This window comes from Heterocephalus glaber, unplaced genomic scaffold (assembly GCF_053883595.1).
Source record: "Heterocephalus glaber isolate CG9 unplaced genomic scaffold, H.glaber_assembly_v1.0 deba00001497, whole genome shotgun sequence".
In the NCBI taxonomy this organism is placed as follows: domain Eukaryota; kingdom Metazoa; phylum Chordata; class Mammalia; order Rodentia; family Bathyergidae; genus Heterocephalus; species Heterocephalus glaber.
The window spans coordinates 60,023,557-60,037,683 of NW_028258320.1; the positions used below are offsets into that span (position 1 = coordinate 60,023,557).

At 36.8% G+C, this 14,127-nt stretch overlaps 1 protein-coding gene across 2 annotated transcripts in view; it reads right to left on the reverse strand.

Moving 5' to 3' along the window:
- The window catches only part of Zranb1 (zinc finger RANBP2-type containing 1), a 60,291-nt gene that overhangs the window by 8,213 nt on the left and 37,951 nt on the right, over positions 1-14,127 (reverse strand). For both annotated transcript variants that reach the window (XM_004838751.4, XM_087185184.1), the window contains 4 exons: positions 10,848-11,035; positions 5,896-6,049; positions 3,796-3,867; positions 2,879-3,077 (listed from right to left, as the gene is read on the reverse strand). In XM_004838751.4, the coding sequence (XP_004838808.1) occupies positions 2,879-3,077; positions 3,796-3,867; positions 5,896-6,049; positions 10,848-11,035 (613 nt within the window). The remainder of the gene's footprint in view (positions 1-2,878; positions 3,078-3,795; positions 3,868-5,895; positions 6,050-10,847; positions 11,036-14,127) is intronic.

Sequence of the window (14,127 nt, forward strand, 5' to 3'; positions counted from 1 at the left end):
TGCATATCCAGTCTTGAAAACCTAAGTCAGCTCAAATCATGGGTATCCAACAGAACTGCATAGTCACACACACATAAAAGTAGCCTGCCATAAACACAAAACTGCATTCTTAGTTCTTACTAGAAATTTTACAGTTCTTAAAATATATCTCCTAGTTGATCTGGATTATGGGCAAAAGGGTAGCTCAGCAAAGAACTACCTTAGAAAAAAAAAAAAGGAAACCACACAAGTGATAAGCTGGCTTCTACCTCTCCTAGCCTAAGCTAAGATCCTAGGTTGCTCACCCCTTCTCATTCTGACAGTCACATGTTGAGCTCAGAGAAACCCCTGAACTAATGGCAATAAGTGCTCCTTTCCCTCCCATTAGCTAATCTCTGGCCCACCTCCATCTCCAAGATAACACAGTAACACTTCCACTCATGATCGTTTCTGTTTGCAAACAACTCTGTTCACAAACAAAAGCATTCGGCAAAACTTTGATTCTATTTGCAAACTCCACATTGGGTGACAAACAGGACCACAGCCATCTTCCCCACACAAACAGAAACCCAGCCATCTTCCCAAAAATCTTAAAACAAATTAAGTTCATAAACTGAGAATGTCCCTGTGATCAGTGTACTCAATGCAGCCCAAACCACTAGGCAAAGGCATCTCAGCAGCGATGGGAGGAAGTGGTGTCAAGCATACTCTGAGGAATGCTGCCTCACTCCTGAGGCAACCTTTTAGAGTAAGGAATACTTACTGCAAGTTCTGCTGCAACACTTAGCAGCTGTAAACAGTGTCCTCCTTTCTCATTCTAACAGCCACTCTCCTTACCTAGCATTTACATGCTACCTCAGAAAACAGTACTCTCTTCCTACTTCTGTGCTTTGGACTTAAGGGTCCTCAAGTGACTCACAAGCACCTTAGAATTCTATTCCAATCCAATTATCAGTGGCAACTCTGATACAGAAGATCACCTACTGCCAGCTTTGAGTAACAGGTAAGATAAGCCTAAGCTATTACTAACCACAAATGTCTTTTTTAAAAAATCACAACTGGGGCTGGGGATTTAGCTCAGTGATTCCACTGCCTGCCTCGCAAGCACAAGGTCCCAAGTTCGATCCCCGGTACCAAAAAAAAAAATCACAATTAGGAAAAAAGACATCACTTGCCTTACAATAAGATCAGGATGTTACCACCAGAGAAAAGACTACCAGGCTACCTATCACAAGGGGAAATTGCCAGGCCGGGGATTTAGCTCAGTGGTTCCAGCGCCTGCCTCGCAAGCTCAAGGTCCCGGGTTTGATCCCCGATACCAACAAAAGGGGAAATTGCCAAGTGGTAGATCCACCACAGTTAAACTTCATTAATACAAGGGAACAGATCCACTTCACACAGCAGTCACATGAACCAAACTTACAGGGCAGAACCATGAAACCACAATGCCAACAGACTGATACTGCAGGAACCAAACCATTCTTGTCCTTTCAGAATAGTCAGAGCTCTAATCAGATTGCTTGATAAGATGCAACCTGATAGGGAGGAACAAGACAGGCTAAATAATAACATCCAATTTACCTAGCCAGATGAAACTCCCTCTCCACAGAAATGGTCTTGTCTATATTGCCAGATCAATCCACAGCATCCATCTCCACTAAAAGGCAACAAAGCCTTTTTCCTGGACAAAGACTAAATGACTAAGCCATCTACCTGAATGACACATTTTTTTTTCCTCTATCTACAATATACATCCAAACAGATTTACATGTAGGCTTGCCAGCCAGGGAGCTGTTTTATCAGTAATCAAAAAGTTTTGCTCTCTTGTATTATGCTTTTAATCTACAATTTAACTCAAGAGAGTTACTAATAGTGTTCTCACTTCCAAATTCTAGAAAGCATTTTCATTCAGTAAGTATTTAAAAAGCATTCACTATGTATCAAGCTAGTCTAGGTACTGTACTAGATCTTTCACAATGAAACAAGTTAAAATGTCTGTTCTCTTTATATTCTGATTTATTTCATGTACTCTCTAAATATGATGTAAAAATCCAAAACTAATAAATGCTCAAAATGCTAAAAAGACACTAGGACATTTTGAGACAACTGAAGAAATATGATTATCGACTATATATCAGGTTAACTAAATCTTTGGTATGGTAATGGTGTGATTGAGCAGAACATTCTTGTTCTAGAAAGATGTATAATGAAATGAAGAGTAAAACTTTTATGAGGTCTAAAACTAATTGGTATAGCAGAGTATTTAAGCATGTAGAGATGAAGCTGGAAAGCCAAAATGTTAACAAGTCAATCAAATGAAGGTGATACTGGGATTTAGTGTAATTTTTTTTAAACATTTCTGAGGGTTTGAAAATTTGCAAAAAGTGATCTCGAGTCCTTCCCCTAGAAAGAAAAATGGCTCATAAAAAAATGTCAAATTATGTTGACACTTAAAAAATAAAAACAACAAAAACATGAAATCATTAAGTGTTTTTAAATTATCAGCAAAAAATATCTTACCAATATTTATGGATATTAAACCTTAGATTGTTTCTATTTTACTCTGTTTTTGTTTGTTTGTTTTTGGTACTGGGGATCAAACTCAGGACCTTGCGCTTGCACAGCAGGCGCCGGAACCACTGAGCTAAGTCCCACTGGCCCACATTGTTTGTATTTTATAAAAATAAAAGTTTCCACTTTAAAGCTTCAAATGTTTTTATTTTAAAGCTCAGCTAAAAGGAATTAAAGCCCCTGAGCTATTCAAAGTGTCTTGAGGTCCAAAACCAAAAAGGTTTTTTCCCTAGCTGCCACAGAAAATCTAAGTGATTTTCCTACTCCTACAGGGAAATGATCGAGCAAGTGCGGTGCAGGTAGAAATAGTGAAGGATACCAGGCTCACCAATGTGAACAGTCATGCAGGCTGTCATGCAGAGCTTTCCGAAGCACCGAGTCCTTATCATAAATGCCCCAGGTAGCTTGTAGTACTGAGTCAAGTAAGCAGTCTCCTGCAGTCCGATTCCAAAGAGCGTAGAGTCGACTGTCCAAACGTGTGGCCAACTCCAAGGACCAGTTTATAATTGGCGATTCTTCTTCTAACTCTATAGAGAATTTAAATAACACGTTCAACAGAATTTGAATAACATGTTTGTTTTTATCCCTATGTAATTACAAAATACTCGATGGGGTGAAAAACCTGTCTTTTTTAAATGTAAAAAAAGATTGATATGTAATTTACTAATAAATATCTAACTAAATTTGATAATACAAACTTTTTGAATATGTCAAAAAATCTTGAGGCTCTGGAATATTTTATTCTTTTAAATTCTTTATAATTTTATTTTCTAAAAAATGTTTAATATAAAAATATATTCATTCTTGAATAAAAAGTAGAAAGCCAAAATTTTAAGAATTTTGTATCTTTGTTTATTCCATCAAAGTCAAGTGTCATAAAGGGCTGAGGATTTAGCTCAGTGGCACCATGCCTGCCTCTCAAGCACAAGATTGTGAGTTCAATCCCTGATACCAAAAAAAAAAAGTTAAAAGAGTCATAAATTAGCATTTTTCTCTTTTTTCTTTTAACACGTGGGGTGTTGTGCCTGCTAGGAAAATGCTCTACCACTGAACTATACTGTCAGTCCTAATAACTATTTTAAAACAATAGAATATGACACTGCTCCTAAGGACTTCTTTACATCTTTAATTTAAAATAAAAATAAGCTGACTATACACCGAACTACTCCATACCTTATGAAACAAAGCAAATGTTAATTATCAGATAAAAAGTAAATCACACTCATTAATTAATTACATGCTTACCTTTTTGAACATCTCTATCAAGCACCTCATCAAATAATTTTTCTTGGACTGTTGGGGGCAAGTCTTCAATATCTACCAAAAAAAAATAAGACTTAAAAGATATTTCTTCTATTTCATAACTTAATAAACTTAACACCAGCCTCTAACAGTAATGTTCTCTATAAAACTCCCTTTCCACTGAAGACTGACAAGATTGCTTTTTTTTAAAATGTGGACATGTAATGTATCTGGGATATAAAATATTTCCTTCCAATATTTTGCTGCCAAACCCTGATTTAAAATATACAGAATAACATTTGAACCAATAATTAAATATAAATCTTTATTTGTTCTCTTTATAATGGTAAGTAAAAAGATCTGCTACTTTCAAACTCTAAAATTTTCTTATAAAAATTAATGAACTGGGGCTGGGGATTTAGCTCAATGGTTTCGCAGCCTGCTGCGCAAGTGCAAGGACCCAAGTTCAATCCCCAGTACCTAAAAAAAAAAAAAAATTAATGAACTATGCATTTTGTCACTCAGTCTTTTGTAACCCTCCTCTCTTTAAGTAGCCTGGAGTAAGAAGCGTAACCCTTAAAAAAAAAAAGTCTTCCTTTAAAAAAAAAATTAGAGGGCCAGGGATTTAGCTCAGTCGTTTTGCTGCCTGCTGTGCAAGTGCAAGGACCCAAGTTCGATCCCCGGTACCAAAAAAAAAATTAGAGATTACATGTGTGCTACCACATCCTGCAAGAAGATAAAACTTCTAAATGCTCCTTCTAGAATAGTAACAACAATAAAAAATTATTCATAGGTACATCAGTACACACATTATTTAATATTTCTCTGTAGGAAAAGGGGGCTTTTTGTTTTTCATCTTCTGTGTATTGAGATTGATTCATAATAAATTTTGAATATAATTTATTATTTTAAGAATGCTTAGTGTTGAGCCAGGGATTTAGCTCAGTGGTTCCGGCACCTGCTGCACAAGCGCAAGGTCCTGAGTTCAATCCCCAGTACCAAAAAAAAATAACAATAAGTAAAATCAGAAGTCTGTCTCAAAAAACAAGGAATTGGGTCACAATTTGATTCTTTTAATTAAATATGAAAGGTTTTTGTTTTTCATGTTGTTTTTGTGAAAATAAAATCACCCTTCACAATTTAAAAAAAAAAAAAAACTATTTCAGCCAGGCATGGTGGCACACACCTGTAAAGCCAGCACTTGGGAGGCTGACGCAGGAGGATCGCCATGAGTTCAAGGTTAGCCTGGGCTACATAGCGAGTTCAGGCCAGTCTAAACTACATGGCAAGACCCTGTCTCAAAAAACCATTTTCAATTAAAACCAGAAATCTAACCATAACTTGGGGTAAGCTTAAATATATAAAGTGCATTTCAAATGAAATTTGCTCTGATTTTAGAAGGCTTAGTTATTATTTTTTTTTGAAGGCTTAGTTATTATTATCTACCATTTGTAACTGCTTCTGTTTATATCTGAATATAATAGCTCAAAACATTCAGATCCCAGAAGGAAACTTGATTTCAGAAACTTTTGATGTTTGGTGTATTTATTCAATGCCAAGTGACAAAAGGCATCCTGGAAGACATTTTCCACTGCCAATAAATTGAAAAATGAAAACATGCTTCACAAATGTAGTAGAAATGAATGTAATGAGTCAAAAGGAATGATGTGTTCAAAAGTACCAGCATCTTTAAATCAAATAATCTAACTCTACATATCAAAACCCCATGTTCTTAATTCTCTCTCTTAAACAGTAGTTAACCAAGAGCTATTTAATTTCAAAATAATACACAGACTTGAAAAGGGAAATTTAAAAATAGACTAAAACAAAGGATATTCTGAAATAACACAAAAAAGGAAAATGAATAGACAAAAGACTTTTTAAAAGATCTAAGGCCCACAAAGAAATCAGCTAATAACTATAGCATTTGTTTACAAGCAGCCTTTCAACTCATTGGTTCCAGCATAAAAAGGACAATCAAATCACTTAAGATAATCATATAGTAGCTAAGTTATTGCCTTACAAAACCACAATTTTCATCCATAAACAAAGATACACTGTAATAAAATAGAAATTTCATTTCACACTAAATTTTGAAGTTACCTGCTGGCAAAGTAAATGTTACAAGGTCAGTTAGAAAATAGCAAGCAAAATCCCCTTTTCTCTGATGAAGAGAAGCAGCTATTTCTCTCCGGATTTGTTCTGTCAGTTCAGGACACACCATTGCTGGAATACACTTTGCTGCTTGTTGAGACACCTTAAATACAAAAGAAACCTTGCTCTGTACCTCATTTATCATAAATAGGAGCTGAACACAATAAATAGCATTTAAAAGAAATTAGCAAAATTTCCCAATAACTCAGTTGATCTTTCCAAGTTTTGTGTTTTTTTAGGTACTTTTTTTTTCATATTTATTTTTTTATTTTTGTACCAGGGACTGAACTCAGGACCTTGTGCTTGTGAGGCAGGCAGCAGCACCACTAAGCCAAATCCCCAGCTGGTGATCTTTCTAATTTAAAATGTGCTAGGTATTACTTCCTCACCAGTAAAAGTACATATTAGTACAACTTTTCAGGGAAACAGCCATAAAAATGTTTTACTGATTCAGTAAAAGGGCCAGGTGTGGTGGGCCACACCTATAAACTAGCACTGGGGAGACTGAGGCAGGAGGATCATGAGCACAAAGCCAGGCTGGACTACATAGTGAGTCCAAGGCCAGCTTGAACTACAGAATAAGACCGTGTCTTTTTAAAACATGTAAAAGGCTGCTGTTCATAAAGGTATATCACAGGAAGAAGGAGGAAGACAGAAAACCTAGACGGACTAACCATCGTGTATCCAATAAAAACATTCTTAAAAAATAAGGAATTCCAGGCCAGGGATTTAGCTCAGTGGTGCCATGCCTGCCTCTCAAGCACAAGGTCCTGAGTTCAATCCCTGGTATAAAAATAAAAAAATAAATAAGGAGTTTCAGCTCACAAAGAGAGAAAGTTAAATACTCTTCTTCCACATGTTTCAAGTACCCTGACCTGAAATAAAGAAAATAAATTTCCCTCTGGCTCAAACCCACCCCATTTCCCCATTTGCTACCACACTTAATTTTTAAAAAGTATTTGGCATCTCCCAGTTTGAACAAAGATGGAAAACCCATGAAGTCCAGCCTGACAGATGTTGAGATGTGAACACTGTTACAAACAACATTACCACAGAGGCCGCTAAGAAAGGAAATACAACAAACTACAGATGAGCAATAAACTATTCAAAGATTTCACTTTATATTTCAGTTGTATTCAATTTGTGGACCTGAAGATATCTATACACAGAAAATTTTAAAATTAAGTTGAGTCTGGTGCCAACTCTGAGTGAGACAGTCAGCTCTGTTCCCGGCCTGTCTCGTGACAAGCAATCTGGTGACATTCCTAAAGACAGCTTCCCAGTCTCAAGGGGTCTGGAGAAGCACGTCTCTCAGTAAAGCTATTCAAAGAGTAAGTTTTACTGATTATGTAATATTTGTGGACAACTTAACTATAATTACTGTTAAGTAAAGACGGTTTCAAAATCCCTGCATAACACAAAATGCTCCTATACGAAAGTTCCATTCTAGGGCCGGGGATTTAGCTCAGTGGTTTCACCGTCTGCTGCGCAAGCGCAAGGACCTGAGTTCTTTTGTTTTGTTTTTTTTTTGGTACTGGGGATCGAACTTGGGTCTTTGCGCTTGCGTAGCAGGCAATGAAACCACTGAGATAAATCCCTGGCCCTGACCTGAGTTTGATCCCCGGTACCAAAAAAAAAAAAAAAATTCAGTTCTATTGAGACTTTCTTGGCTAACACTGCTAAAATAGATACCAAAAGTAAATTTTTCTTAAAAAAGCCTTTTCTAATCTGCTAGCCCTCAGATCCTTTCTAAAAAATGTAAAACTTCAAAAGCAACCTGGACTGGATCCTGAATACTACAAATATTCCAAGAGAAGTGTGGCCTCTAAGTCTTCATGCTTTCACCACCACTTTACACAAGACGTCCCTGAAGCCTGACTGTCATCTTGCTTCTTCAACCTTATAATTTCCAACATCTTAATGCTAGTGGTTATTAATGTAGGGTCTATGAACTTGGGAAGGATCCGTGAATGTAAATGGGAATTTTATTTTAATTAAATTTAAATCCTTCAATTTCTCTAACTTCTTGCCCATAATAAAATGTGTTTTCTTATAAATTACAAATTTGGCTTAGGATTTTGATAATTATATTTCAATTTAACTAATTTCACTTGTAATCCTATTTTTACTTTACTTAAAAAGTTTTTTGAGTCCATTTATGTCCATTGACATAAAACACAATGAAAAGTCGAGATACACATCCCAAAGTGAACATTCTCCTGTTCTCATTCCAAAAGAACCTGGACATATCTCTGCATATTCTCTGCAGACATATCCCAAACCCTTATCCATAACCCCCCTCAAGTCTCCCTACTAACTCTCTTAGTACTACCCTCTGAAGTAACTACTCCACTGAGACTACATCTCAATTTTATTTTTTTATTTTTTTGCAGTACCGGGGATCAAACTCAGGACCTTGTGCTTGCGAAGCAGGCGGTGGCACCACTGAGCTAAATCCCCGGCCCTTCAATTTTGTTTCTGATCTGGAACAAACCCCCTCCACCTCTCCCATGCTGTACTAGGGTTGGTTTACACATCCCACAGATTTTGGCAATGGTTAAGAGTACACTGGTTCCTAAACTAGTTCATAAAAGACATTGCAAGTTCTATTTGGATCACTCACACTCTTTCCCTCTCTTGAATCATTTGTGCTGGGTAAAACCAGATGCCACGTGAGTCAATACTATGCAAGAGTCCACATAGCAAGGAACTGAAGCCTCCCTGCCAACAACCATGTGAGTGATATTGGGAACAGATCTTCTAACCCCACTTGAGCTTCTTGACTAGATCCCTCACTAACAACTTGACTGCTACGTTGACAAATGCAGCCAAAACCAAACCATTCAAGTAAGCCTCTACTAGATTCCTGACTCTTGCAAGTTGAAGTAACAAATATCTGTTGTCTTAAGCTACTAACTTTGCAGGTAATATGTGACATGGCAGTAAGTAATAAATACATTAGTGTTCTAATATCACATCCTCTTAGGAGTCCAGTGACTTAGGACAGCCCATTCTGAACCCTGTTCTTTACCCACTTGAGGGGAATGTATGAACACCCTAAATACTTCAACCAGGGTTCAGAGCTGCCTTTTCTATCTTGTCTCCTGCTACCACCAGCAACTACACCATAATGACATCCCTTCCAATTCACAACACAACTGGCATCACAACACAAATGCAGCCAGCCTCAGACACTATACAACCACCTCTAACTATTCTATCCTATGTTCTTCCTAATGTCTCTATACTGTTCCTTTTCAATAGCGCTCTTCTCTCTTATACGCAGTAAGCCTGTCCGTTGCATTCATACACCCTTTCATATCTCTAAACCTCTCCTAGCTCCACCTACACCTTCCCTCCTGGTGTTAATGGAAATTTAATCAAACTAAACACAATGGCTGGTGACTGAAATCACATTTTCATCTAACCTGCATGTTTTTTAACACCTTACACAGTGCCTTGTACATAACGGTTCCCAAATATTGACAAATTTGAATAAACAAACATGCCTAAGTACACAAGCTGTATAATGACAAATTCTGAATCCACAATCAATCTTTGTACTTTTATTATATTTCCCTTATTTTTTTTTTTTTAAAAAGGCTGGATAATTAAATCTCATCTTGAATAATTCATTTGCAATCTTTACCATTTGTAACATCTACTTAGTTATCTAAACTCAAAACTACAGAATCAGTCCAGTCCACTATCTCAGCACTACTCTCACATCCAGTGCATGTCTCACTGCAATAAGCTAACTAGGCTTGCCCCTCTCCAGTGCATGACAAAACAAAATCTGTTCTTGTCAATTCTTTGCTCTGGTCCTTGCTCATCGTTTCAGCACTCTCAAAATAACCTCAAAATTCCTTGCAAAGGGATGCCCTCAGAATAATCTTTCCCTTTTACTGCCCTCAGAATAATCTTCAAGATGCCCTGCATAGAACAGCCTTCATAAGCTTGCCCCTGTTCATCTCTCATACTTTGTACCCTTTGTCAACAAAAGGGAACTTCTTCCCAATCACTACTCAATCATTCTGAATGATACCCAAGTAAATTCACCACAAGTATGTACCATGACCTCTGCATAAATGTTTAAACTCCTCTTCCCTTATCCACTTCACATGGTTAATGCCTACTCCTCCAGATAGAGCTAAAATGTTACCTGCTCTAAGTATGAAGGGAGGTTACCTCCAAACGCCCGTAAGTATTCACACGGCACTTGGCACTGCTCCACTGCATAAGCTGTAGGATTATCCATTCCTTTTTCTACTTTTGTGTAAGTTTACTAAAGAAAGAGCCAATGTCTTCACAATTCCACCCTTAGCATAGTCAGGCACACAGCACAGTAAGTATTTTTTAACTGAACGACTAAATGACTGATACATCTAAGGGCCTTTTAAACATAATTCAAGTAATGTCTGATTGAAATAGTATGGCAAAAAATCCTGCTTTAAAAGTATATGCTGCTGGGGGGAGTGGTGTACATTTGTAGTTCTAGCTACCCGAACCCAGGAGTTTGAGCTCAGCCCAGGCAACACAGTAACAACTCATCTGAAAAGAAAAAATTAAAAAGCACATGCCCTTAAAAATTATATACCGTTAGGCAAGGTGGTGTGCACTTACAATCCCAGCACACAGGAGGATCACTACAATTTTGAGGCCAGTGTGGGCTATATTGTTGAGTTCAAGGCCACCTGAACTATACAGCAAGACTCTGTCTCAAAAAACAACAAAAAATTTATATATTGTTGAAACTGCTTGAGTTTAACATTATTTCTTAAATGTGGGTTAAAAATATATAAAATATTTAAGGACTGTTTAGCGAAACATTATAATATCAAAAATTAATACTAAAGAACATTTCTAGTATAAAAAATATCTAATCAAAATGCCACACTTACCTCTGTAAGCAATATTGCTAGCATATCCTGTCTTTGAAAACGTATAGCTAAGTGTACCAGAGTATAGCCAACATCAAAGGCAGAAGGACGGTTCAGCAAGCGTACTTCATCTGCAGTGAGCTGACGTGCAATATCCCCTCCTGATGACTTGTATGCTTCTATGGCAGCTAAATCACCTTCCACCACCCCTAAAACAAGCATCAAGATAGAAAAGAACTTAATTATATCTTCCTTTCAAGGGTAAAAACCTGTAACATTCACATCAAAATCTAAGTGTTTCTCTGTGCTTCCTGGATCCTGAGATACCACTTAGATGTCCTAAAGAATATAAGGAAAATTAGTATTTCCCTCCCTTTTAAAAATTTCTTTCCAGAACTGGAACTGCCTCAGTAGGAACTTACCTTGTTATCAGTGCTGTAGAAGAACTACTAGAATATAGTAACTGGACTGAAACCTGTAACCTAATGTAAGAAACAAGACTTTATAGAAAACAGGAAGTGCCTGTGCTGATCCTGTGCTCACCCAGACTGTGAAAACCAAGGAGACTTGGATACCCTTCCAGTTGCTGTTAGGCTGCTTTTGCCCTTTACTGCATGCACTCTTAAAGCCAAAAGAAAGAAAAAAGAAGCTGTGCTTTCCATACCACTGTTAAGCTTTGATACAACTTCTGTCTCAAAACAAAATAAAACAAAACAAGAAAATTATAAAATGAAAACATTTTTATTGTAAAAGAAAAGCTGGCAATATTATTTCAGATCCTCTCATAAACAATACTTCCTTATATCTATCAAGAACTGCTAATAAAGTAAAAATTGAACCAGATAATAAAATATTACAAACCAGTTAAGGATGGAGGATAAAATAAGCATCACTTTCTCCAAATTCATAAAAAAGAAAACCTTTCCATTCCCACTGAATCATTTTATTATTAATTTTAACACAAATTATTGTTAAAAACAGTAATACTATTTACTAAGCAGTACAGTATGAATAAGCGGCCTTGGAGAAAAGTGTACATTAGCTTCCAATTTAATATAAATAGTGCTTCCAAAAAAAACCCCGTAAGATTACAGGACCAAATAATTTTAAGTACTTCAAAAAATTATTGAACAGGGGCGGGGATTTAGCTCAGTGGTTTCGCTGCCTGCTGTGCAAGCGCAAGGACCTGAGTTCGATCCCTGGTACCATTAAAAAAAAAAAACTGATGGAGAAATAAGACACTTTCATGATAAAGAGAACCTTAGGAACTTCATGAATACCAAAAAATTATTGAACAAAATGCTAATACTACCTAAAAATACACTTACTGTGGTTTTTTTGTTGTTGTTGTTGTTTGGTACCAGGGATTGAACTCAGGACCTTGACTGCGTTTTCTTAAAAAATGTTTTGATTGCCATTTCGAATTAGGAATCAAAATAGATAAATCTTACAGGTTGGTATAACAATCTTCCACTTTACTAAAAGGAAAAAAAAAGGCCTTACAGTAATTTATTACTCATGGCATATTGAGCACATTACTAGGCAATACGAGAAACACAAAAGACAACATGACTCCTATATTCAAAAAAGTCCTTTATAATCACATCTATGGGCCATCAAAGGCCATCTTTGAAAGCTTTCAGACTTCAGGGTTATAGATTCATTCTGCAAGTCCAGATCATTCCCCGCAAAGAATGTCTCCACTCCACCCATAATACACATACATTTTTCAGGTTAATAACTCATGACAGAGCTACCCATAATGGCATCCACTTGAAAGTCCCAGCATGCAAGAAGCTAAGGTGGAAGGATCACCTGGACAACACAGTGAGATCTTCTGTCTCAAAACAAAACAAACAAAAAACCACAAAATATTGGGGCTAAGACTGTAGCTGAGTGGTACAGTGTTTGCCTAGCAATGTGCAAGGCCTTGGATTCAAGCCCAAGTCCCAGCATCAACAAAACAAATGCCCTTCAAAAAAAAAAAAAACTCCTTCATAATATTGATACCTACTTTTAGAAAATTTTTATTCTTGCAGCAGTGTTGGTAATATATTCCTTGCTAAATGCACATAAATTTAGCTGTAAATCCCATCCCTGACCTACCTTATAAAAAGCTTCAAAACATACTTAAGAGTTAACAGTGACCTAGAAGTCATCAGGGTTAAAACTTAGTAGAGTTGGTATGACACAAGGGTGATAAATCTTCCCAGAAGGACAAGCCCAGAGAATAGACACAGGAAGTGCTCCTTGACTTAAAAGACAATCCTGGGGCTAGGGATGTACAGCACTTGCCTAGTATGCATGAGATCAAAGTTTAATAATATACACAAAAAACTACAGCTAAGGAATTTTCTATTTCTAATTATGTTCAAGTACACATCTCTAAAACTTGTTTTAATAGTTAAGAAATAGCCCCACAACTTTTTGAAAATTGAATGCAGTTTATTTTATTTAGAATTGAGTATGCCCAGCCCATATCCTTTTTTTTCTATAGTATTTCTATATGAAGGTAACTATTTTTCCCTTCAATTCTATCAAATCCAGATCTCAGGCTGGATATGTCGCTCAATGGTAGGGTGCCCGTCTAGCATGTCCAAGGCCATAGATTCGCTTTCCTAGCACAAACAAACAAACAAGCTATAACTATTTCAAGGTGCATGCAGCACCACTGCATCTTATTATTTTTGGATTTAACCTAAAAGTCTATCTATTTTTTTTGGACTGGGGATTGAACTCAGGCCCTTGCGCTTGCGCAGCAGGCGGTGAAACCACTGAGCTAAATCCCCGACCAAAAGTCTATAAAATTTCCTAAAATATATTAAGTGTTCTAAGCTCTCCCAAAAGCAACCCAAGAGTTTGACTGACCTCGGGAAATATCTACTCAAGCACACCTGTATGTACATGTGTACATACTGTGTTTACATATGTTCACATATTTTTTATTTTCAAAAGACAAATACAATGTAATCTAAAGCTAAACACCAAATTACTTCTTTCTTTGGCTTGAAAGAAGGGGAAATGTTCTGAAAGCAGTAGCAGCACCAGCTGTTTGTATCACTGAAAGCTCTGTTATTTTGTTTTTAAGACAAAAGATGTTAATGTATAAGTTGTTTTTTCTAAACTAAAACCTCGGTATTCAGGTTTAATTGCAGAGGTGGCATTTTGTGATGAGTAAGTGAGTTTGGGGTTGCAGTTTGGGTACTCAGTCTCTAAAAGGTTCGCCATCACTGGTACAGAAGAATCTCATCTTAAAATTTCTTTTGGTGGCTGTGTGTAGTACTGGCATTGTGTTACATTC